Source organism: Mustelus asterias, chromosome 9 (genome assembly GCF_964213995.1).
Source record: "Mustelus asterias chromosome 9, sMusAst1.hap1.1, whole genome shotgun sequence".
NCBI classification, from domain to species: domain Eukaryota; kingdom Metazoa; phylum Chordata; class Chondrichthyes; order Carcharhiniformes; family Triakidae; genus Mustelus; species Mustelus asterias.
The window spans coordinates 17,628,244-17,655,467 of NC_135809.1; the positions used below are offsets into that span (position 1 = coordinate 17,628,244).

Sequence of the window (27,224 nt, forward strand, 5' to 3'; positions counted from 1 at the left end):
TACAATCTGTGTAAAAACTTTTATGCCCCTCACATCTCCTTTGAACTTTCCCCCTCTCACCTTATGTGCATGCCCCCTAGGATTAGACATTTCAACTCTGGGCAAAAGATTCTGACTGTCAACCCTATCTATGCCTCTTATAATTTTATAGACTTCTATCAGGTCTCCCCTCAGCAATAACAAAGCAATTGAAGACTTCTTTCAGCACATTCATGATGCAAAGCAGCGAAGAGCAGAACAGTTGATACCATCATCTGCGACTATTAATACTAACTTTATAATGCAAGGCCTATGTGATATTTTGTATGAAAGGTTCGTATCAGAAGAACATTCCTGGCTGTGAGTTCGCGAGTCCATCAATAAATTTACTTCAGTTTTATGTTTGGGGATGCACAGTGGCAGCAGTGTGTACCACCCACAAGATGCACTGCAGCAACATGCCAAGGCTTCTTCGTCAACCTCGGCCAAACATGTGGCATCTACACCTAGAGGGACAAGGAAACTAGGCGCACGGGAACTCCCAAATTTCCCTGCGAGTCACTCATCCTGACTTAGAAATACATCAGCATTCTTTTCCTTGTTGGTGGTGCAACGTCCTGGAACTCCCCAACTCGCAACACTGTGGATTTACTTCCACCAAATGGACTAAAATTATTCAAGAAAGTGGCTCATAACATTCTCAAGAGCAATTTTTTGATTTGATTTGCTTTTTTAAATTTGATTTATTATTGTCACATGTATTGGGATTATTGTTTCTTGCACGCTACTTAAACAAATCATATAATTCAGAGTACATAGGGGAGAAGGAAAGGAGAGGGGCAGAATATAGTGTTGCAGTTACAGATAGGGTGAAGAGAAAGATCAGCTTAATATATGATAGGACCATTCAAAAGTCTGATGGCAGCAGGGAAGAAGCTGTTCTTGAGTCGGTTGGTACGTGTTACAATTGTACGTGGGCAATTAGGGATGGGCAATCAATGTTGGCCTTGCCGGCGACGCTCACATTTTGTGAATGAACAAAAAAATGGAAATTTGGCACTGGAATTCTTAAAGTTGATACAAAGGCAATATCTACAAAAGCGATAACATCTCCAAAAAAAGTAAATATGTTGTAGCTTCCAGCCTATTATAGCTTGATTTATGTATTCATGACAGCTCCTCAATATGCACCTTAAGAAAGTTCCCTCAGTTTTTCAAAAGATAGCCAGGTTTTTAATATGTGTAAATTCACCCATTCCTTTGATTCGACTGAAATTGGTGTGATTGTTGTTGTGACGTGTGTATTAAAGCTTGAAGTGAAATGAAGTTCGCAAAACATGAACTGTTCATTCATATGAATGTGCCACCATGAATTCATTTGCAATCTAACTAAGTTCATTCGGATCGCAACTGCATGTGATCTTGTTATATTTCCTGATATTTGTTTCTCATGCAGAGATTTGAACTACAACAATCTGGATGAATTTCCCGTTGCAATAAAGACATTAACAAATCTCAAGGAATTGTAAGTACGCAATTCAATTCTTTTTCATTCAATTCGATTCAATTCCATTTCACTTGATTATCCATAAGGAAATCCATACAGAAATTCATTTGGGTAACATTGCTTGTTCATTTAAAAAATGACCATATAAATAAGTACAGCAAAAAAAAACAACATCGCCCAATCATTGAGATCCAATTTTAATTAAAATATGTATTAAAGAACTATTACAATGCACTAAAATAATCATAGAAACATAGAAGATAGGAGCAGGAGGAGGCCATTGGCCCTTCGAGCCTGCTCCACCATTCATAGAATCATAGAAATCCTACAGTGCAGAAGGAGGCCATTCGGCCCATCGAGTCTGCACCGACCACAATCCCATCCAGGCCCTACCCCCACATATTTTACCTGCTAATCCCTCTAACCTACGCATCCCAGGACTCTAAGGGGCAATTTTTTTAACCTGGCCAATCAACCTAACCCGCACATCTTTGGACTGTGGGAGGAAACCAGAGCACCCGGAGGAAATCCACGCAGACACGAGGAGAATGTGCAAACTCCACACAGACAGTGACCCGAGCCGGGAATCGAACCCAGGACCCTGGAGCTGTGAAGCAGCAGTGCTAACCACTGTGCTACCGTGCCGCCCATTCATCACGATCATGGCTGATCGTCCAACTCAATAGCCTAATCCTGCTTTCTTCCCATAACCTTTGATCCCATTTGCCCCAAGTGCTATATCCAGCCGTCTCTTGAATGCATTCAATGTTTTGGCATCAATTACTTCCAGTGATAATGAATTCCCACTCTTTGGGTGAAGAAGTGTCTCCTCATCTCCATCCTAAAATGGTCTACACCGAATCCTCAAACTGTGACCCCTGGTTCTGGACGCACCCACCATCGAGAACATCCTCCCTGCATCTACCCTGTCTAGTCCTGTTAGAATTTTATAAATCTCTATGAGGATCCCCCCTCATGAACTCCACTGAAAAAAATGCTAACCTAGTCAATTTCTCCTCATACATCAATCCCGCCATCCCCGGAATCAGCCTGGTAAACCTTTGCTGCACTCCCTCGAGAGCAAGAACATCCTTCCTCAGAAAAGGAGACCAAAACTGAACACAATACTCTAGGTGTAGCCTCACCAAGGCCCTGTATAATTGCAACAACACATCCCTGCTCCTGTATTCGAAACCTCTTGCAATGAACGGCAACATACCATTTGCCTTCTTTACCGCTTGCTGCACCTGCATGCTTACCTTCAGTGACTGGTGCACAAGGACACCCAGGTCCCGCTGCACACTCCCCCTCCCAATTTACAGCCATTCAGGTAGTAATCTGCCTTCTTGCTTTTGCTTCCAAAGTGAATAACCTCACATTTATTGAATACCCTCACATTAATCAGTCAGTGAGTCCAATTCTGAGGGTGGGATTTTTCAGCCTCGCTCGCCCCAAGACTGGAAAATCCTGCCCGAGCTCAACGGGCCTTTCCATGGACTGCTCCTTGCCACTCTGATTCTCGTGGCAGGCGGGACGGTAGAATTCACCCCTGAGTGTCTATCTTTGTCCATACATCAATAGTTCTTACAAAGAGGGGTGGTCAGCATTGCTGCCTCACAGCGCCAGGTTGGGTGACTGTCTGTGTGGAGTCTGCATGTTCTCCCCGTGTCTGCATGGATTTCCTCCAGGTGCCCTGGTTTCCTCCCATAGTTCAAAATATGTGTTGGTTAGGGGGCATTGTCCATGCTTAATTCTCCCTTAGTGTACCCGAACAGGCGCTGGAGTGTGGCGACTAGGGGATTTTCACAGTAACTCCATTGCAGTGTTAATGTAAGCCGACTTGTGACCCTAATAAATAAACTTTAAAATTGTAAAATGAGTTGAGGAACCAATTTGTCCAGCATCTGAAGAATTGTAGCCTTTTTCCTTGAATTCAATCAGCAGTGATACCAAGACAAGAGTGATTCTTATTGTTCATGGCACTCTTATGTCAAGATTCTTCAAGAGCAGATTCCATCACAAAATATCTGCTTATCAAATACCCTCCCTGTCTGATTCAATAATCTTCATAGCCTTCTAAGGCAACAGTACTGAGCAAGACATTGAGAGAGGATAGCACTCTCAACTACAGCCATATAAAACAGATTCATGATTGTAGGATCATGTGTAGGAGAGGCCATTTGGCCCACCAACTCTTCGGCAGAGCACCCTATCCAAGCCCTATCCCTGTAACCCCACGTATTCGCCCCGTTAATCCCCCTAATCCATACATCCTATTGAGGCCAAAACGTTGTCTGATTTCAAGAAGAAATTAGATGTAGCTCTTGGGGCTAAAGGGATCAAGGGATGTGGGGGAAGGTAGGATCAGGATATTGAATTCGATGATCAAAATGAATGGCGGAGTAGGTTCGAAGGGCCGAATGGCCTGTTGAGGATTAACTAGGCAACTCATGGTGAGTACTCAATCTCCTGTGGGCGACACGGTGGCGCAGTGGTTAGCACTGCTGCCTGACAGCGCCAGCAACCCAGGTTCAATTCCCGGCCTTGTGTCTGTGCGCAGTCTGCACATTCCCCTCGTGTCTATGTGGGTTTCCTCCGGGTGCTGCGGTTTCCTCCCACAGTCCAAAGATGTGCACGTTAGGTGGATTGGCCATTGTAAATTCTCCCTCAGTGTACCCGAACACTGGCGCCGGAGTGTGGCGACTAGGGGATTGTCATAGTAACTTCATTGCAGAGTTAATGTAAGCCTAGTTGTGACTAATAAATAAAACGTAAACTTTCCCTAAGCTTTATTACTTGCTAACGCAAGGAGAACAGACACAGTGACTGTCACTCTGGTGTTCTGTTGATTGATATAGATAATTAGCAGTTATAGTTAACTACAGCAAATGAGAAATAAGCAACTTCCTCATCCTTCATTTGCATACATAGTCCACCAATCACAGCATAGTTTTTTGCCCTTTCTTATCCAATAGAAAACCATAACACCATAAGACCATTAGACATAGGAGCAGAATTAGGCCACTCGGCCCATCGAGTCTGCTCCGCCATTCAATCATGGCTGATAATTTTCTCATCCCCATTCTCCTGCCTTTTCCCCATAACCCCTGATCCCCTTATTAATCAAGGAGCGATCTATCTCTATCTTAAAGACATCAATGACCTGGCCTCCACGGCCCCCTGCGGCAAAGAGTTCCACAGATTCACCACTCTCTGGCTGAAGAAATTCCTCCTCATCTCTGTTTTAAAGGATCGTCCCTTTAGCCTGAGATTGTGCCCTCTGGTTCTAGTTTTTCCTACTAGTGGAAACATCCCCTCTACGTCCACTCTATTCAGGCCTCGCAGTATCCTGTAAGTTTCAGTAAGATCTCCCCTCATCCTTCTAAGCTCCAACAAATACAGACCCAGAGTCCTCAACCGTTCCTCATATGACAAGCTCTTCATTCCAGGGACCATTCTTGTGAACATCCTCTGGACCCTTTCCAAGAGGATCCAAAACCGTCTCCTTTATTAGCATCATATGTCAGCATATCTTGTTTTTTGGTATCTGTCATGGTAACTTGTCTTTGTTTCACCCTGTGGCCAAGGCCAGGAATGCAGTGTTTATGAAACTGACACAAAGTTAGATTAGTCTCTTTCCTGACAAGGCCTCATTGAGGTCAGCTGACCTCAATGAGGCCTTGTCTGCCTTGCTGACAGGGCTACCCGCCATAGTTGTTGTAACTTAATTTCCACAGCCTACTCCTGTTTCTAGTTTCTATGTTTCTATCCTGGGACACAAAGGGGCAATTTAGTATGGCCAGTCCACCTCACCTGCACATCTTTGGAGTGTGGGAAGAAACCAGAGCACCCGGAGGAAACCCACACAGACACGGGGAGAACGTGCAGAACTCCACACAGACAGTGACCTGAGGCCAGAATTGAACCCGGTTCCCTGGCGCTGTGAGGCAGCAGTGCTAAGCGCTGTGAGGCAGCAGTGCTAAGCACTGTGCCACCATGTCGAAAAGATTAAAATACACTGAGGTAGTATAATGTATGTCCCTTGCCTTTCACAACTGTACATTGTTCCCTCCAGTTCAACTTATCATCTACATTGGCACTTAGGTGATAAATTGAATTGGAGGGAGGATGTGGTCAAGGGACATAGACAATGCTGTCAGGATTCCGATTCAGAAAGTAGAAGCACCTTTACCATTGAAGCCATTAAGCTGGCAGTTCTACCCGAGGGTGAGTGGTTGGTGTTGTTAGCATTGTGCCCGGTGAATTTTGAGGCCAATCTTTTGGTCCACTTTTATAAAAAGGCAAAAACGCCAATTCCACTATTCTGGTTGGCATTTTCTGTCCTGTATTAAGTGAGCGCTACTATTTAGTTTTACATCTGGAATCTGATAACACTGATTCTGATCCTGGAAGTGGAAATGGAAACCAGAAGAGATTATGACTGAATGAGACAGCGTCTGCTGTGATAGCAGTCAATACCTCCACAATTTGTCCTTTCAAAAGTTACCACCTTTAATTTTCCAACGTTTTTAACTTTGGCCAACGATTTGAAGAGGCTACAAAATTTCTAGACTGCAAAACAGTCAGTGGAAAAGTAAATTGGTAATGGTTCTCGATTCCAGGTAATGGTTAAATATATTCACACAAATCTACAAGGCAGGACTTGTTTTAAATCAAAACATTTAAGTTGTGAGAGTCTTCAGAGGACCCAAACAATGCCATGTCAGTGCACTGGCATGCAGTAGAACTGAGGTCGGGGGAGGTGTTGAGCAAAAGTTAGATTTCTTCCACAATGGGGAAGATTAGCCGAGAAAACGTGCAGAGACTATTCTGCCAGGAATCCAGGCAACTGATCCAAAGTCGTATTGGCAGAAGCAGTTTGTCCACAGGTGATATATGACATCAGGAGATCTGCGGGCGGGACTGGGAGAAAAACAAAAGGAGAATTAATACTGACATTTTAAAGAAAGATTTAAGGGTTTTTCACTTTGAAATATTTTGTAACCAGCATATTTTTTTAAAAGTGGGGAGGAGGAACTATGGTCAAGGAGTTGCCAAGCACTCAGTTCCAGCAACCAGAGGATACAGTAAGTGGCAGGGGCCCCAAGGTGGGGAATGCTTGAGGGATTGTGAGGAGGAGTGATCAGAGTTTTTGGGTATAGGCCGGGGAGGGTACATGTTTGGAGGTCACTAGGTTTTAAGGGGCGGATGCCCATGGTCAGAAGGAGGCTTCTGATGGAGGCACCACTCCCCCATTCCCAACTTCACACCAACTATGTGGGTGCTGAAGTGGGGGAGGGATGGGGGAGTGTGAAGTTGCGTAGACAGGATTCCTTTCCAGACCCCATCTACCCCTACATGGTAGTGATTTTACACTGGAGTGAGCAAGGCCTCAGACCCAAAGGCAGCCATTGCCCCAGTTAAGGCCCTTAAGTGGCCTCTTATGTATAGTTTCCCACCCAGTCTCAGTTCTTAGACCGGTGGGCAGCTGACAGCTCAGACAGGTAATATGCGTAATTAAAGATAGTTGGTGTGAAGTTGGGAATGGGGGAGTGGTGCCTCCATCAGAAGCCCCCTTCTGACCATGGGCATCCGCCCCTTAAAACCTAGTGACCTCCAAACGTGTACCCTCCCCGGCCTATACCCAAAAACTCTGATCACTCCTCACAATCCCTCAAACATTCCCCACCTTGGGGCCCCTGACACTTACCGTATCCTCTGGTTGCTGGAACTGAGTGCTTGGCAACTCCCTGCAGTGCCTCTACAGACCACTGCAGCACTCTGACTGAAGGGACTGGAGACCTACCAGTGAATCTGATTGACTGGCAGCTGTCCAAGGCGCAATTTCCTCTATGTGAAAGGTGGAGGCCCAACCTTGAGCCAATCAACTCTCGTTAAAATGTAATATGACATCAGGGCTGCTGGAATCAGTGGGGTGCCAACTCTATGGAGGCCCATTGCCATCCTGAAGATTCAGTTCCATGTCTTTGTCAGTTTGGGATTTAATTTTCCTGATACCCTTCTCACTGGCCTCCCACTGTCCAAACACCAACTGCTCCAGAACTTCATTGCATACCTGTCACCACTGCCTTCCCCTATCTCCATTAGTTTTCCAGCCATCTGTCTATCAAATTCAAAATCTTTCTCTTCATTTGTATATCCTTCTACAGATTTCTCCAATCGTCTTCCAGTTCTGCATAGTTTAAACCCCCATCTCTCTGTCCCACACTCAGTGGCAGAACATGCAGCAATCTTGTTCCAAGAACCCGGGACTTTCTATCCAAATCCCCTCTCCTTTCTGCAGCTCCCCCCACTTTCAACTATTTCTCTAAAATATACTTTTTCAACCACTCTTTTGACCACCTCCCCTAACTTTCCTCATCCTGCTTTGGTCTGACCATCATATTGGTATGCTTTCTTCATGTGATGCTGCTATAGCAATGTAAGGTATTGTTGTTGTTGGGATCAAATTTGTCCATGGTGGGGATATAATGTACCTACTGCGGCAATTTATTTGAGAACATCTCATAGCATTTCACAAAACAAATAACTTCTGAAAAGCAGCAATTGTTGTGTAACAAATGAAATAAGCCAAATCATTGAATATATTGAATGTATTCAAGAGGCGACTGGACTCAGCACTTGGGGCGAATGGGATCAAAGGTTATGGGGAGAAAGCAGGATTAGGCTATTGAGTTGGATGATCAGCCATGATCGTAATGAATGGCGGAGCAGGCTCGAACGGCCAATGGCGTCCTCCTGCTCCTATCTTCTATGTTTCTATGTTGTTAACATGATTATCCTGTGCTTAGGCACATCGGAAAGGGAAGCAGAGTAGGCCATTCGGCCTATCAAGCCTGCTCTGCCACTCAAACAGATCATTCTAATCACCTACCCCTAAGCCATTTTTCCTTACTGCCCCCATTTCCCATAATGTCAATAGTATCCAGGAATCTATTGATTTATGTCTTCGACATGCTAAATGACTGAGCTTCTGTGTGGTAGAGAATTTTCAAGGTTCACTACATTTTGAGTGAAGAAATTCCTCCTCATCTCAGTCCTAAATGATCTATCCCTTATTCTGTGACTGTTCCCTTGCTTTAGACTTACTTAGAGAAACATCCAATCCAAACATCTACCCTGTTGTAAATTTTGTGAATATTTGCTTCCAGGATTATTTTATTCTTGCGTGGGATGTGGGTGTTACTGGCTGAGCCAGCACTTACTGCCCACCCCGAATTGTCCTTGGACCGAGTGACTTGCTAGGCTCTTCCGGAGGGCAGTTAAGAGTCTGTGAGTCACATGTAGGCCAGACCAAGGTAAGGATGGCAGATTTCCTTCCCTGAAGGACATTAGTGAACCAGATGGGTTTTTATCACAACCCATAATGGTCACATGGTCATCTTTAGAGTTTTAATTCCAGATTTTCATTGAATTCAAATTTCATGCTGCGGGTTTCGAACCTGGATCCACAGAGCATTACAGTGGGTCTCTGGATTACTAGCCCAGTGACAATACCAGTATGCCATCTCGTCCCCTCATTATTTAGGTGAATATAGGTGAATTATTTAGGTAATTATAGGTGAACATCCACAACATGAAAGAACACATGAGCTTTCTGAGAATATGTTGACACAATAAAAACCTTTGGAACTCTATATTGTATGCCATTTTTCATTTGATATAAATGATCTTGTAGGGGGTTTCACAGCAACAACGTACAGGCAATCCCGGAACATGCATTTGCTGGCAATCCATCACTTCTAACAATGTAAGTTTTCCTTTAAAATTTACTTTTACCTCCTAAGTTCCAAGGTGGGCTGGAGCGTGGTTTCTGTCGGAGAGTCTATAGACTTGAAATATTGGCCGGGATTCTCCGCTCTCGTCCGTTCCCGCCCCGCTGACAGCGAGAATGGAGAATTTGGCACTCAGCCAAAACTCCATTCACTGCAGCGGCAACGGAGAATCCCAGTCGCGGATGAGGTCGGAGGTTTTTGGCGGTTAACTCTGTTTGTCTCTTGATGGATGCTGACAGACCTGCTGAGTTTTTCCAGCATCAAGATTTCTGTTTCAGTTTTTGTTCATTTTTTAAATCGACAGGTTTACAGTTTTCAGATTTGTTCTTTCAGAAAATTAATTCGATTAGATATAAATGGCTATCTTTATAATAATGTGTATCATATATTATGGGTGGAATTTTACTGGCACGTCCGCCCAAGGTTCATACGATCCCTCCCGAGGCCAACGGAGAATGCCATTCTTCGAGTCTCGCCCATCTCCGGAATCGGGATGAGCGTGCCGGTAAAATTACTGCCTATATGTATGAGTTTACTCAATAATTAATGGAAATTTATGGAATGAATTTCCAATCTGCACTCAAACCTCACTCCAATTATTTTTTGAATGTTTTCTTTTTCTGTTTTTATAATATTTCTTTCCTTTTCTGTAAATGTGTATTTATTTAAGATGCTGAAAATCCTCAATGGACTACACAACCAATCAGCTTCTACAAGCGTCAACAGGCTACACTGCATTCTGTTTCATTTCTGTCTAATGTAATAAAGATATGCAGTGTTAACCTGAATGGTAAAAACCTCTCTCCAAAGACAAGTGAAGGTTAAACTACTGATGAGAGAAAACTGCACACTCTTCTAGCCTCTTGCAGTTTGATATTGAGTTGTTCTTAACTTTCATGGTAACTCAAATATAATAGGAAAAACTGCTAGATAAATTAATAATCATAATTCTCTTTGTACTACCGCGAACCTATTTTTGATTTGATTTATTACTGTCACATGTATTAGTGTACAGTGAAAAGTATTGTTTCTTGCATGAACAAAGAACAGTACAGCACAGGAAACAGGCCCTTCGACCCTCCAAGCCTGTGCCGCTCCTTGGTCCAACTAGACCAATCGTTTGTATCCCTCCATTCCCAGGCTGCTCATGTGACTATCCAGGTAAGTCTTAAACGATGTCAGCGTGCCTGCCTCCACCACCCTACTTGGCAGCGCATTCCAGGCCCCCACCACCCTCTGTGTAAAAAACATCCCTCTAATATCTGAGTTATACTTCGCCCCTCTCACCTTGAGCCCGTGACCCCTCGTGAACGTCACTTCTGATCTGGGAAAAAGCTTCCCACCGTTCACCCTATCTATCCCCTTCATAATCTTGTACACCTCTATTAGATCTCCCCTCATTCTCCGTCTTTCCAGGGAGAACAACCCCAGTTTACCCAATCTCTCCTCATAGCTAAGACCCTCCATACCAGGCAACATCCTGGTAAACCTTCTCTGCACTCTCTCTAATGCCTCCACGTCCTTCTGGTAGTGCGGCGACCAGAACTGGACGCAGTACTCCAAATGTGGCCTAACCAGCGTTCTATACAGCTGCATCATCAGACTCCAGCTTTTATACTCTATACCCCGTCCTATAAAGGCAAGCATACCATATGCCTTCTTCACCACCTTCTCCACCTGTGTTGCCACCTTCAAGGATTTGTGGACTTGCACACCTAGGTCCCTCTGTGTTTCTATACTCCTGATGACTCTGCCATTTATTGTATAACTCCTCCCTACATTATTTCTTCCAAAATGCATCACTTCGCATTTATCCGGATTAAACTCCATCTGCCACCTCTCCGCCCAATTTTCCAGCCTATCTATATCCTGCTGTATTGCCCGACAATGCTCTTCGCTATCCGCAAGTCCAGCAAGTCCGTGCTTTACAGATAAAGCATACTGTTCATAGAGAAGGAAAGAAGAGGGTGCAGAATGTAGTGTTACAGTCATAACTAGGATGTAGAGAAAGATCAGCTTAATATATGGTAGGTCCATTCAAAAGTCTGTTGGCAGCAGGGAAGAAGCTGTTCTTGAGTCGGTTGGTATGTGACCTCAGACTTTTGCATCTTTTTCCCAAAGGAAGAAAGTGGAAGAGAGTATGTCCGGGGTGCGTGGGGTCCTTCATTATGCTGGCTACTTTTCTGAGGCAGCAAGAAGTGTAGACAGAGTCAGTATATGGGAGCCTAGTTTGCGTGATGGACTGGGCTCCGTTCATGACTCTTTGTAGTTTCTTGCGTTCTTGGAGAGAGCAGGAGCCATACCAAGCAATGATCCAATACAAAGTCCAAATGAACAACTTTAAACAACTGGACGGCATGGTGGCACAGTGGTTAGCACTGCAGCCTCACAGTACCAGGGATCCAGGTTCAATTGCAGCCTTGGGTGACTGTCCATGTGGAGTTTACATGTTTCCCTGTGTCTGCGTGGGTTTGCTCCGGTTTGCTCCCACAGCCCGAAGATGTGTGAGTTAGGTTGACTGGCCATGCTAAATTTCCCTTTCGTGTTACGGGGAGAGGGTCTGGTTGACATTGTTGTCGGTGCAGGCTCGATGGGCTGAATGACCTCTTTCTGCACTGGAAGGAATCTGTGAACTCCTCGCAATGAAAAACCGAAATATAGGTATGTGCCAATAAATTTAAATTTTTACGCAAAAGCTTTTGTACTTAATTCCCAAACACTCCAAGGATAAACTCCGCACTCTTCGTGCATTTCATGCTTACACCAGCATCTTGAGCACAACATTTAAGATGGCAACAGAAGGTGAGAACCCTCATTAGTCAAATAGCCGGTCACTTTCTGTTCTGGGCTCACAGATAAGGACGGCTGGCAGCGATGCAATTGTACTTTAACACGACTCACTGCAGCCAAGAGAACAAGGAAAGGAGGAAAATCCAGAGGAGGTCAAACAAATAAGATGAAAAGAACATTTAGGGAGTGAAATTAGTCCGGCCCAGTAGCACGAAACGAGCAATAACAAATTGGCAGCCTGTTCTGAACTGTGCCAGTTTTAAATTTCAATTGTCCTCAGCCAAACAACTGAATCAGCTTCTTCAATACGACCTGGAAAATATTGTCAAGATTTTAAATTTCAAATCACGTAGAAGTGACAGTGAAACTAGTCAGGTCTCCGAAGGGAGTTGTTCGAGGATCATTGTCCTTGGGACCTCAGTGAGGATATAATGAAAAAGCTAGCTGCCATTTCACTGTGAACCTGTTTTGTGCTACTGGTGTGGATTGGCTTCACCCCTTTAGACTTTGGAATCATTTAACTGAAGCCCAGTCCATCACGCAAATCAGCTTCCCTTCCCATCCATTGACTCTGTCTACACTTTCCACTGCCTCGGAAAAGCAGCCAGCATAATCAAGGACCCCACGCACTTCCGATATTCTCTCTTTCACCTTCTTCTGTTGGGAAAAAGATACAGAAGTCTGAGGTCACGTACCAAGAACAGCTTCTTCCCTGCTGCCACCAGACTTTTGAATGGACCTAGCTTATATTAAGTTGATCCTTTTCTACACCCTGGCTATGACTGTAACACTACATTCTGCACCCTCTCCTTCCCTTCTCCCCTATGTACTCTATGAATGACATGCTTTGTCTGTATAGCACGCAAGAAACAATACTTTTCACTGTATCCCAATACATGTGACAATAATAAAATCAAATGTTTCTATCGAGGGTAAAGGGATCAAGGGATATGGGGGAAGGGGGAGGTTCAGGATATTGAATTCAATGATCAACCATGATCAGAATGAATGGCGGAGCAGGCTCGAAGGGCCAAATGGTCTTCTCCTGCTTCTAAATCAAATTGAAAGAAATTTCACTATCTTGAATGGTTATGCGGAGTACTTTTTTTTCCTACCTGATAGAGACATATCATAACTACTGTTTTGTAATGGATAAAGGATTATGCTGCGGAGATCTGTTTATAATCAGATTGTTGTAGTGAAATTTATCGCAAAATCTTTTGGGACAGCAGAAATGTGAGCCCACAGCTCTCGAGTCGATTATTTGTTACATACAGTTGGTTAGGCAATTATTGTATAGAACATTGTTACAAATATGAAGTTTATCAGCACATTATGTGTTGGGAACTGTCTCTTTAATTTAGGGTTAAATAAAGAAAGGAAGAGGGTCACACGGCCTGTTCTGAATTCTGCCCGGCAACAAGTTTGGGTGGTCGGAAGAAGGGGAGTGCAAGTTGTTTTATTGGCAAGGTGTTCACAGGTGTAGATGTGGCATCTGTACTGACTATGGGGAGAGTGTTAGGGCGGAATTTTCCTGTCCTGCCCGCCATGGGAATTGTAGTGGGCGGGGGCGGACCATGCAAAGGTCCGTTGACCTCGGACGGGATTTTCCTGTCTAGGGGCAAGGATGGCCGGAAAACCCCACCCTTAGCCGCCAAGTCTCACAGGAAGGAGTTGGGAATGTCAGGCTATACAAATTAATACCTTAAACTGTTTATTTAATTCCAAGGTAGAGTGGAGGTGGGGACCTAGAGCATATCTGGCTCACATTTCTACCTGGATACAGGGCCGAACATGATTCACATTCCCACAGAGATGGACATTGAAAGATTAATAGTACATGGCAAGCCTTTGTAGCATTGGCTTACACGATTGTCTAATGTACCACTGAACCTGACAGAAAAAGTCGGTCTGCGAGAATCTGAGAGAGAAAGCAGAGACATCAAGGCAGTCAGATTAGACAATATTGCGTTTAGTATGTTTTTTGACAGTAAAGTCTTGTCATGCAACCCTTCCAGTCAGTCACTGGAAATTCACATTTTTACAAGTCATTGGTTTCTAACAGGTTGTTATAATACTCCCACTGTGCTAATGACATACTGAACTGACTTTTAAAAAATACAAGGTAAAGAATCCAAAATATCAAATCCAAACTTAAAATATTAAGGGTAAACAAAGCTTTATTCACTAAAATTAAAGCAAAATACCACGGGTTCTGGAAATCCAAAATCAAAACAGAAAACACAACAGGTCTGGCAGCATCATAGAATCCCTACAGTGCAGAAGAAGGCCATTTGACCCATCGAGACTGCAACTACTCTCTGACAGAGCATCCCACCCAACCCCTATCCCTGTAACCGCACTTATTAACCCCACTAATCCCCGACCAACACATCCTTAGTGGGACAACTAAAGGGTAATTTAGCATGGCCAATCAACCTAACCCACACATTGTCTCCCCTATGTATTCTATGAACAGCATGCTTTGTCTGTAAAGCACACAAGAAACAATACTTTTCACTGTGTCCCAATACATGTGACAATAATAAATCAAATCAAATCAAACATCGGTGGAGAGAGAAACAGGGTTAACGTTTTGAGTCCAATATGACTTCAGAGCATTTTTTGTTTTTATTTTCTATCATATATTACTTATTAAAGTTTTCTTCAACCCTGTGTTTAAATTTTGTAACTCAGTAGTCTAAGCTGCACTGATCAAAATCAAACATGAGTTGAAAGTTGGCAGCATTGTGTTCTTGAGCCAGTAACTATTCCAAAGATACTCTGTTAGAAGCATTGGTGCGATCACAATGTTCTTGTTCTTTGCAGCCATTTCTATGACAATCCCATTCAGTTTGTTGGAAAGTCTGCTTTTCAACATCTACCGGAGTTACGTATACTGTAAGTATATCATTAAAATTAAACCCTCATATCCTCAATATTTTGTGAGAGATTTACAGGCCAAAAAATTATATCAGCACCAGCACAGTGGCACAGTGGTTAGCGCTGCTGCCTCACAGCGCCAGGGACCAGGGTTCAATTCCGACCTCAGGTCACTGTCTGCGTGGAGTTTGCATGTTCTCCCCATGTCTGTGTGGGTTTCCTCTGGGTGCTCTGGTTTCCTCCCACAGTCCAAAGATGTGTGGGTTAGGTTGATTGGCCATGCTAAATTGCCCCTAATGTCAGGGAATTAGCAGGGTAAATATGTGGGGTTACGGGAATAGGACCTGGGTGGGATTGCGGTTGGTGCAGACTCGATGGGCTGAATGGCCTCCTTCTACAATGAAGAGTTTCTATGGTTTCTATGAAATATTAATCCAATTTCTCTTTCTAGCTCACTAAAAGGAGCCACAGAAATAACTGAATTTCCCGATCTCACTGGGACCATAAGTCTAGAAAGTCTGTAAGTTTTTCAAAATCAAGCTTAGAACAATTTAACTGATATTTCAGAATATATTCAAAAGAATAAACCTGATCAGCTATTTTATTTACCACGGGTAACATCTTTTATTTCGTCAGGACTTTGACAGGAGCACGAATTGCCTTTCTTCCAAGCACTGTTTGCAAGCAGTTACCAAATTTGCAAGTCTTGTAAGTAATAAATGACCTAACCATTGCCTGTTAATAACTCGTGGAATTAAAAACAGACAGACTCAACCTTTTTTAGAGACTTTCTTAAGTTAGAAGGTGGTCACAATCTCTTCATCAAAGTGCATGGCCATTTCATCATCTTGTTTTAGTCCTGTGTTAATGATCTTATGAAAAGGAAGCTGGTGTCTTGTCTAGAATTCATGGGTAGCATTTCAAAGAAATCTATGATATCAGCCCTCAGGCTGCCTTGAAGAAGTCTGGGATTTGGGAAAACTACTGAAGGGCTGCTGCTGATTGTGGAATTGTGGGTATGAAGTCATTATTGATGTCGATGAAATAGAACAGATATTTTGCGAATGGTTGGTGACCTGCCTGCCCTTGAGTTATTAGAGACTCTAAATCATAGAATCCCCACAGTGTCGAAGGAGGCCATTTGGTCCATTGAGTCTGCATCAACTCTACAATAGAGCATCTTACCCAGGCCCCATCTCCCTAACCCCACGTATTTAAAGTTTTTTCCTAAAGTTTATTTATTAGTCACAAGTAAGGCTTACATTAACACTGCAATGAAGTCACTGTGAAATTCCCCGAGTCGCCACACTTCGGCACCTGTTTGGGTCAATGCACCTAACCAGCACGTCTTTCAGACCCATTACCCCATTTGACCCCATTAATCCCCTTAGCCTACATATCTTGGGACACTAAGGGTCAGTTTAGCATGGCCAATCCACCTGACCTGCACATCTCTAGACTGTGGGAGGAAACCGGAACACCCGGAGGAAATCCACGCAGACAGAGGGAGAACGTGCAAACTCCGCACAGACAGTGACCCAAAGCTGGAATTGAACCCGCGCCCCTGGTGCTGAGAGGCAGCAGTGCTAACCACTGTGCCACCCAAATTGGCAGGACCATGCCATGCAGCAAGGCCTCCTTGCGGGTTCGGCCAAAGAGGCCTCCTGATCAGGCAACCTGTATCCCATGAAGGGGCCTCACAGTAGCCCACCCCTGGGCTACTGGGCTCTTCAAGGCCCACCCCTACTTGAAGAGCCAACCCCTACCCTCACAACTGATATTCCCTCCTTGCAATGTGGCCCCGCCTCACCTGTCTTCCGGGCCTCCAGCGATGCTTCTGGCCCAGGGCCTGCTGCAGTCCCAGCAGTGGCCACTGTACCCGGCAACGCTGCTGGGACGGAAGAAAAGTTGGCCGGAATTCTCTGGCCATTCAGTCTCTGCCACCGCCACAAGTGAGGATGGAGAATTAGCCGCTCAGCCAAATCTCTGCAGATCTCTGCAGTTCACTGCAGCGGGACCAGACAATCCCACTGGCGTGAACAGCTGGAGAATTCTGGCTGTTGGCTCTCTTACTGGCCAACAACTCTTGAAAGCGGAAAGTCCTGCTGCACAGAAGTGAAGTAAAGACTTCAGGCAACTAACAGCCTGAGCCAAGAGTCTTGGCTTCGATGCGGGTAGAGGCAGGCTAGCCTCCAACTTTCAACTGGCGGTTGGGGCCATCACCTCTGTGTTAAACCTTGGCGCAGATTTCCGGACGAAAGCCAAGAACATTAGGACAACAGTTGCACATTATTTATTAAGTAGGATAACTGCTGGTGAGGAGGGGGTGGTGGCGATGAGTTTTGACTTTCCATGGTTATCAACCTTTCTGTTCCATTTAACAATGAATATGGTGGTTCACTGTGGTGAGCACTGCTGCCTCGCAGCTGCCAGGGACCCGGTTCAATTCCAGCCTCGGGTGGGTGTGTGAATTCCCATTGAAATCGTAAGAGATGAAAATTGGCTGAGGTATACATCCAGCTGCCACTCTTGCTGAGGAGTGGAATCTCATTTTTAATATTACTGCTGATTTCAAATTGTGTCACTGGCCGATTTTTAAAAATGAACTCCAATTGTATTCTCAACTGTTATGTGTTAACTGTGTTTATGCTCCAATCTATTGGGCTGGATTTTGACAGTGATGGGGGAGCATTGATGATGAGGTGTTCGCGTTTGCCGTCATTACCCCTCTTAAACTGATGGCAACTTCAGAAAGTCGGGCATGTGCAGGTTGGCGACTGAGGTTTCTTTTATTATTAATTTGTGGGACATGGGCGTCACTGGCTGGCCAGCATTTATTGCCCATCTCTAATTGCCCTTGAGGAGGTGGTGGTCAGCTGTCGTTTTGAATCGCTGCAGTCCATGTGCTGTGGACTGACCCACAATGCCCATTGTGGAGGGAATTCCAGGATTTTGACCCAGCGACTGTGAAGTTACAGTCTGTTATTCAGTGCTCTGTCAAAGGCTGCGCCCATCAACTCTCCCCCAACCCAGACCCAATCGTCACTGAAGTCAAACAATAACTTTAACTTTCCTGCCCCACCTCACTGTTAGAAACCCCCTAAAGAGCCACATTTTGTTCAATCAGGTGTAACTGGACTTTTAACAGTGATGCAAATCAAATTTGATTAGCAGGAGAAATTTCCTGAAAAGGGTATGATTCCTTATGTCATTACTAGGGAGACAGAGGTTAAAGGTAAAACGGGAATATTTAAGGGAGATGTGAGAGGCAAGTTTTTTACACAGAGGGTGGTAAGTGCCTGGAATGCGCTGCCAAAGGAGGTGGTAGAGGCAGATGCAATAGCAACATTTAAGAGGCATCTGGACAGATACATGAATAGGCAGGGAATAGAGGGATACAGACTGCGTAAAGGCAAAAAAGGTCATTAGTTTAGAAAGGCATCATGGTGGGCCAAAGGGCCTGTGCTGTACTGTTCTTTGTGACAGTGGAGTGCTGTTAGATGATGCTGCAGTGAGGTCAGAGAAGTCAGCGGCCAGCCAAATCTCCAGGCACTGCAGCGGGATGAGAAAATCCCGCTGGTGTGAACCGTGGTAAGGTTCCGACCAATTTTGTTTTCAAAATGTCTTTTTCCCAAATATATAAGTTTCTACCTTCACCCTCCATGCATAACATAATCTTTAATTTTTTTTATTCGTTCATGGGGCATGGGTGTCGCTGGCTGGCCAGTATTTACTGGCCAGTGGACCTGCAGAGTTTCACTGGCTGTCTTGTCTGGAGACAATACACATCTTTTTAGCCTGTCTTGATGCTCTCTCCACTCCCATTGTTTTGTTTCTTAAAGACTTGATTAGTTGTAAGTATTCGCATTCCAACCATTATTCATGTAAATTGAGTCTGTGTCTTTATAAACTCTGTTTGTGAACAGAATTCCCACTCACCTGAAGAAGGGGCTTAGAGCTTCGAAAGCTTGTGTGGCTTTTGCTACCAAATAAACCTGTTGGACTTTAACCTGGTGTTGTTAAACTTCTTACAGTATTTATTGCCCATCCCTAGTTGCCCGAGGGCAGTTAAGAGTCAACCACGTTGCCGTGGCTCTGGAGTCACATGTAGGCCAGACCAGTTAAGGACGGCAGATTTCTTTCCCTAAAGGACATTAGTGAACCAGACAAATTTTTCGGACAATTGGCAATGGTTTCATAGAAACTAGAAGCAGGAGTAGGCCATTCGGCCCTTCAAGCCTGCTCCACCATTCATTGTGATCATGGCTGATCATCGAATTCAATATCCTGATCCCCCTTCCTCCCATATCCCTTGATCCATTTCATAGAAAACCTGCTTATCATCAGTAGATTCTTAATTCCAGATATATTTTGCTGAATTCAAATGCCACCATCTGCTGTGGTGGGATTCGAACCCGGGTCCCCGGAACATTAGCTGAGTTTCTGGATTGATAGCCTAGCGATAATACCACTAGGCCATCGCCTCCCCTTTGCTCCATGTAAAATAATTTTTCAAACGGTTTTATTTCAGGTTTTTAGTTTCCTCGTTGGGTGAGAATGCAACGCAATTGGCTGCTTGATAACATCCCTCCAATGCCCAGTGAAGAATCAATTGCAGTAACAGATTTCAAGAAGAAATTAGATATAGCTCTTGAGGCTAAAGGGATCAAGGGATATGGGGGAAGGGGGGATCAGGTTATTGGATTCAATGATCAGCCATGATCAAACTGAATGGCGGAGCAGACTCAAAGGGCCGAATGGCCTACTCCTGCTTCTAGTTTCCAACAGGGGCGATAGGGGTGAAACTCTCCCCGGAGTTCTAGCTGTGCCATTGACCATAAACTCCAAGCCAATGAATGAGGCACCTTGATGATGAAACAATAAACTACATATTGAAATGTTTTTAATTGTGTGATCTTGTCTTAAACAGAGACCTGTCCTACAACTGGATCAAGGAACTCCCAAGTTTCTCCGGCTGCCAGAAGCTTCAGAAGCTGTAAGTTCAAAGGCCAAGGTGGTAGAAATATGCTTTGTGCTGCTTTGAAGCGAACTTGAGTTAAGAGCTCTTATACTAACTAACGGCACATTTAAAAAGAGTCCACTCATTTGAATGTGCAACGTCCTTTGATCCAGCTAGAATTCTATTCCCATCAGAAATGCAGAGGGTGTCCATGAGTCGAGAGACTGATTGATTTGATTTGATTTTTATTGTCACATGTATTAACATACAGTGAAAAGTATTGCTTCTTGCGTGCTATACAGACAAAGCATACCATTCATAGAGAAGGAAAGGAGAGAGTGCAGAATGTAGTGTTACAGTCATAGCGAGGGTGAAGAGAAAGATCAACTTCATGCAAGGTAGGTCCATTCAAACGTTTGACAGCAGCAGGGAAGAAGCTGTTCTTGAGTCGGTTGGTACGTGACCTCAGACTTTTGTATCTTTTTCCCGACAGCAGAAGGTGGAAGAGAGAATGCCCGGGGTGCGTGGGGTCCATAATTATGCTGGCTGCTTTTCCGAGGCAGCGGGAAGTGTAGACAATGTTAATGGATGGGAGGCTAGTTTGCGTGATGGATTGGGCTTCATTCACGACCTTTTGTAGTTCCTTGTGGTCTTGGGTAGAGCAGGAGCCATACCAAGCTGTGATACAACCATAAAGAATGCTTTCTATGGTGCATCTGTAAAAGTTGGTGAGAGTTGTAGCTGACATGCCAAATTTCCTTAGTCTTCTGAGAAAGTAGAGGCATTGGTGGGATTGTTAAACTTCATTCTTCTATCTGTTTGCATCTTCAGTGACCTACACCACAACAAAATTAATGAAATCCAGCGCGACACATTCCAACAGCTCACTGCCCTGCGATCACTGTGAGTATCCCACTTGTTTTGCTATGATGAATTTCATTATCGTTAATAAAATGATAGGTTTACTTTGGATGCCAGTGAGAAACATTAGTCAGCTTGACAATTATTTTAAAATGCTGAGTAAATTTTAATCTCATAATAAATAAAATTAGGTTCCAGGCAATCATAGAATCGCTACATTGCAGATGGAGGCCATTTGGCCCATCAAGTCTGCACAGGCCACAATCCCACCCAGGGCCTTTTCCTGTAACCCCACATATTTACCCTGCTAGTCCCCCTGACACTAGGGTCAATTTAGCATGGCCAATCAACCTAACCCACACATCTTTGGACTGTGGGAGGAAACTGGAGCACCCGGAGGAAACCCACGGGGAGAACGTGCAAACACCACACACACAGTCACCCGAGGCTGGAATTGAACCTGGATTCCTGGCGCTGTGAGGTAGCAGTGCTAACCACTGTGCCACCGTGCCGCCCCAATCAAATATTATTTTCCCTCCCCCCCAAAAACTCTTACTATTTTGGCAAACACAAGAACAATTCTTGTTTGCTTGCAGGTTGAGATATTGTTTTGCACATTCTGGGGCTGAAATTGGAATGCATTGATTCTGTTTATTGGATGTAAAATGGATGCAGCACTCCAGTAGTCCCCAGTAAGAGACAGGCCTCTGTCAAATTTAAATGTTTAAGAAACCACTCTGTGGAAACACGGAAAAACAAGGGGTCTCACACAATTAGCCTCGATGGTGACCAGAAACCCCCCAGTAACCCTAACATTTCTCGCTCCAGCCATCTCTCCCTACACACAAGACAAACCTTCCAGCTGCTGCTCATGGATCAAGCACCTCGAGTTCCCCATCTTCATCTCCCCTTGTCTTGGCCAACATTCACCCCTCAATCATTGCTCAAAACCTATGTTCCAGGCATTTATTTCCCTCATGATTGCGTGGTCTTATTGTCCACAAATTGGATGTTGTATGTTTTGTATTAAAACAGTGATTTTGTACTAAAATGGTAAAACGGGGCAGCATGGTGGCACAGTGGTTAGCACTGCTGCCTCACAGCGCCAGGGACCCGGGTTCGATTCCCGGCTTGGGTCACTCTGTGTGGAGTTTGCACATTCTCCTCACATCTGCGTGGGTTTCCTCCGGGTGCTCCAGTTTTCTCCCACGGTCCAAAGATGTGCCGGTTAGGTGGATTGGCCATGCTAAATTGACCCTAGTTTTGGGGGGATTAGCAGGGTAAATATGTGGGGTTATGGGGATAGGGTGGGATTGTTGTCGGTGCAGGCTTTCTGTACTGTAGGGAATCTATGAACTTCTATGAATTAGACTTCACAAGTACAGAGTTGGGGGTAAAGTGCTTTGGAAGGACATGGCGTCATGAGAAAGGTGATAGAAATGCAAGCCTTTTGCTTTTATTTACAATGCAGCAAACACACGGAAGCACCAAGCGCTTTCGGAATGAGTTGGCTGGTGGTGGGGGTTTGCAAGTGACCGACCAGATAGGTCACAGCAGGGTTAAAGGTGAAAGTTGAAGGGGAGAAATGGAGTGCGGAGCATGCTTAGAGACTGTTTACACCTCATTCTCATTGGCTGCTAGATCCTATTACCCGTTGACTATTTTTGAAACCTTCCACAGTCCATGAGGTATACAGGAACTCAATGAAATGCTCATGTGCAAATGGACGTCACCAAGTTTAGACCGGTCCTACCCATGCGCGTGGATCAGAACCAGAATTTCTTAAAGACATTTGTGGAGACCACTCAGATAAAGCTTAAAAACAAAACAGGCGTGTGGTTAATTTTCCGAGGCTTGCAAGATGGGATATGGGGTGGTGACCTTCCTGAGCCTCCACAAAAAAAGGTCCTGCTATCCATTGACTAACTTTCAGCTGCTACCCCCACTGCGAAAATGTAATGCTTCATTTCGACATGGACTTGCCAGCTCTGCTTTGCAAATGAACCATTAGAATCCTGCTCTTGACTCTTTTCCCCACTCATAGAAACATAGAAAAGAGAGGAAGGAGTAGGCCATTCAGCCCTTCGAGCCTGCTCCGCCATTCATTTTGATCATGGCTGATCATCAAATTCAATATCCTGATTCCGCCTTCCCCCCCCATATCCCTTGATCCTTTTCGCCTCACTTCAGTCCAGTCAGTATACTGCCTTTTGATGCATGTTCAGTATAGGCTCCTTGCCTATTATTGGAACCCTGGCCATGAAGATGTGCTGGCCTGGTGTACTCCAGTAGACAACTTCTGGGCTCCCTCCAACCCCCTGCCAATGCATGAAGCGACTGAACTATCATCCCCATCGCATCTTTTCTTTAATATGTCATGCGGAAGCAACGTCCAGAGTAAAGCATTTGAAACTGTTGGATTGCTCAAAATATTGGATGGTTAAACCAATTGGATGCTAAACAATGTCAGCAGCGCAACTGGTTCTGGAAATGCGATTTAACGGCGAGCAGATGGAGCAACACTTTCTAATCCTCTCATTAGCCGTGGTGCCATGAATGTTAACATTGTTCAGGGCATTTAATGTTTTTTTTAGCCCAGCTGCAGGAATGAATCTGCAGGGAAGCCTGAGATTCTCTCATTTCATATCTTAAAGTGAAAAATGAAATACAAAGATCCTCCCTCGATTGCTCATGGCCTGGCTCGAAATGGTCATTGTGGTTGTCTGCATTGCATTAAAAAAAACATACTACTCCAGCTGTGTGATTGATGGAAAGAGGAAAGAAATTCCTACTTAGCAACCGGGTAAAAGAACACTACTGAGGCAAGATGGCACGGTGGCACAGTGGTTAGCACTGCTGCCTCACAGCACCAGGGACCCGGATTCAATTCCTGGCTTAGGTCGCTGTCTGTGCAGAGTCTGTACATTCTCCCCGTGTCTGCGTGGGTTTCCTCCGGGTGCTCCGGTTTCCTCCCACAGTCCAAAGACGTGCTGGTTAGGTGCATTGGCCATGCTAAATTCTCCCTCAGTGTACCTGAACAGGTGCCGGAGTGTGGCAACTAGGGGATTTTCACAGTAACTTCATTGCAGTGTTAATGTAAGCCTACTTGCGATATTAATGAACTTTAAAATAAAACTTTGGATCGCATATTGGCTTAACTAAGGTTAATCTTTCTGACCTGTCTGGCTCAGTGACACGTGATTCGCTGAGTTATCAGGAAGTGTACCTACAATTTCTATAGCAAATATAGTAAGTGCTCACGGCCTCCATGCTAAATCCCTTAGCCTGAGATGACACTATGTTGTGCACCAGAGCAATTACTGGGACAGTGTTTAGTTAAAGGCCAGAGTAACACATCATTCAGATAAAAACAGAAAATTCTGGAATTACACAGCAGGCCTGCAGCATCAACGTAGAGTTAATGGGCTGAATTTTCATTTTTGGGTCAGGATACAGACCTGGTGATGTAGTGGTCTGGTCAATGGATTAGTAATCCTGAGAGCCAGTGCTGCTCTGAGGACTCCGGGTTCGAATCCCACCATGGCAGATGGTGAAATTTAAACTCAATAAAAATCTGGACTTAACCATAAAACAATTGTTGATTGTTGTAAAACCCCATATGGTTCACTAATGCCCTTTAGGGAAGGAAATCTGCCATCCTTATCCAGTCTGGCCTACAAGTGACTCCAGATCCACAGCAATGTGATTGACAAGAGCCATTAGGAATGGGAAACAAATGCTGGCTTTTGCCAGCGATGCCCGCATCCCATGAAAAGATGCAGAAAAATGGATGGGAACATCTCTGTCTCCCAAATTCTCATCATGTTGGCACCTGTCACCAAAGATGGTGGCCAATTAGTGATCAGCGTGTTCATGTGCAATTAAGGACAGCAAGTGGGCACCAGGGGCCAGAGCTGCCAACAATCATAGGAGGAAGAGTGGCTGCCTCAAAATGGAGGTGGCTTCTGAGGAGTTTTCAAACTTTACAAAAACAAAGAGGCCACAGTTGCAAAGCTGCCATTGTGGAGCGGGGAGCTGTCATCGTATGACATTTGCAGCTGCATGGATGAGGAATCGGGAAATGCGTAGTGCAGTGCTGGCTCCCCGTTTGCTGCCTGTCTATCAGGCAGGTTTTGGTCTGGGTGGGGGAGTCTGCATCCCGATTGGAAATTTCCAGTTGGCGTAAGGACAGTGGCGGGATTTTCAGGTCCGGAAAATCCCACCCAAGGTCAACGGACCTTTGCATTGTCCGTGTCCCGCCCGGTACAATTCTCACGGCGGGCGGGATGGGAAAATTCCGTCCAGTGTCTTTAATAAGCTCTCTAAGTGGCCTTATTGTCTATCGGCCACTGGGGGATCGATCGCAGTCATCCCTCCAAATCAGTCTCTTCCAAAATGGCCCAGAGGCCAACAAACCGAAGCACCTCTCTCTCTTTTACCTGCATGCAGCCACCGCCTGCCTTGCTTTCTCAGTCCAAAAATTCAGCCAATAGTGAAGATTGCTGAAAATTCAAGATCATTTTTAATAGAATTGTACAATCTTAGAAAAGCTATCTACTTAGGCCCAAACACTTTTAACTGTTTCCTTTTTTTGGAATCAAGAATTTCTCTGCCCAGACCTGGCAATTTGTGATGAGGGGAAACTCATTCAAGATTTTTGCAACGTTACCTCATCACATCCAGAGATAAACTGGTTGAGTGTTACTAACAAGTTTGATGAAATGAAAAATAAAACAGAAAGTTCATGTTCACTTCCATAAATGGAGCATGGTGATGAAGCGTTCGATTGCTCTGTCTTTGATTATGAGAATCTGATCTTTGTGCACTGTGCTTGATTGATAAAGTCTGGGTGTGGACTCTGACCAAAGTGAACAGAGAAATGGCTGGAAACTAGAGCTGGAACAAGCATGAGTGCAGACATTTTGTGATTGCAGTTGTATATTAAAAGTCTAGTATATAAAAGTATATTAAAACCTGTTGCACACTAAGGAGGGATTTTCCAGCCCCAGTCACCTCCCCCCCCCCCCCCCCCCCCAGTGTATTTTCTGGCAGTGAAGGCTATTCGCCATTGGCTGTTGGTGGGATCCTCCAGTCCTACTGACATTTACAGCTTGCCCATCCTGCTGTTGGCGACACCACCATGGTGGGTTCCCCATCCGCGGGGCTGGAAGATCCCAACAGCAGGAAGGACCACAAACCTTAGAAACTAGTGCCATCTTCGCACTGCTCTGGGATATTAAGTAAATAGCAAACTGGCTAAATGCAATAGGCAGCATGGAATTGAGAAATACAGATTTGCCGGAATTTTCTGGCCGTTCAGGCCAGCGGGATTTTCCCATCCCTCTGCAGTAAATGGAAATATGGCTTGGTGCCAAATTCTCCCGACTTTACTGCAGTAGGAGCGTGGTGTGAACAACCAGTAAGATCGCACCCAACATGTCCCTGACTCCATTGGAAACCACAATCTGAGCCAAATCCCTAATCTCAGCCATTCTCTATATATGGACGTGTCTGGCTGAAGAGGAAAATTCTCATCGGATTGATCCATTAGGCCACCCTCATACACCATGCTACTGCCCCCAACCACCCCCCCACCCACCGGGCCAGGCAAAAGAACAACAGCAGGAGTCTATGCCACTACACCTAGTAAGGGCTTTAGGAGGGACCTTATAAAATAAGGAACGGAATTCAAGAGTTCTGGCAAAAAGGGTGACAGAAACAATCTGTTTAAAATTGTTCTATTCCCTTTTAAATATCCAGAGGCAAATCCATTAAAAAAAACATTCAATTAAGGGTTCACTGTTGCTTCAGTTTAAGAACTTGCCAAAATAGAGTGCTTAACCAAAGCATACAATCCTGTGATGGAACATTTCCCCTAGCTCGAATAGTAGTATCACTCTTTAAAAAACAACTGCGGGAGGCGATGGCCTATTATGGCCGAGACTATTAATCCAGAAACTCAGCTAATGTTCTGGGGGATCCAGGTTCGAATCCCGCCACGGCAGCTGGTGGAATTTGAATTCAATAAAACAAATCTCGAATCAAGAATCTACTGATGACCATGAAGCCGTTGTCGATTGTCGGAAAAACCCATCTGGTTCACTAATGTCCTTTAGGGAAGGAAATCTGATGTCCTTACCCGGTCTGGCCTACAGGTGACTCCAGAGCCACAGCAATGTGGTTGACTCTCCAAGGGGCAATTAGGGATGGGCAATAAATGCTGGCCAGCCAGCGATGCCCATGTTCCACAAATGAATTTTTAAAATGCCATAAAGGTATTCAATCAGTGAGTGGTGGAAAGTGAACACGATTATTTGATTTGGTTTAATTTATTATTGTCATATGTATTAGTATACAGTAAAAAGTATTGTTTCTTGCGCACTATACAGACAAAGCATACCGTTCATAGAGAAGGAAAGGAGATGGTGCAGAATGTAGTGTTACAAAG

General features: G+C 44.6%; 1 protein-coding gene across 1 annotated transcript in view; it reads left to right on the forward strand.

Moving 5' to 3' along the window:
* The window catches only part of LOC144498517 (leucine-rich repeat-containing G-protein coupled receptor 5-like), a 172,366-nt gene that overhangs the window by 129,284 nt on the left and 15,858 nt on the right, over positions 1-27,224 (forward strand). The window contains exons 7-13 of the mRNA XM_078219744.1: positions 1,436-1,504; positions 9,186-9,257; positions 14,902-14,973; positions 15,407-15,475; positions 15,592-15,663; positions 19,886-19,951; positions 20,747-20,818. Coding sequence (XP_078075870.1) covers positions 1,436-1,504; positions 9,186-9,257; positions 14,902-14,973; positions 15,407-15,475; positions 15,592-15,663; positions 19,886-19,951; positions 20,747-20,818 — 492 coding nt within the window. The remainder of the gene's footprint in view (positions 1-1,435; positions 1,505-9,185; positions 9,258-14,901; positions 14,974-15,406; positions 15,476-15,591; positions 15,664-19,885; positions 19,952-20,746; positions 20,819-27,224) is intronic.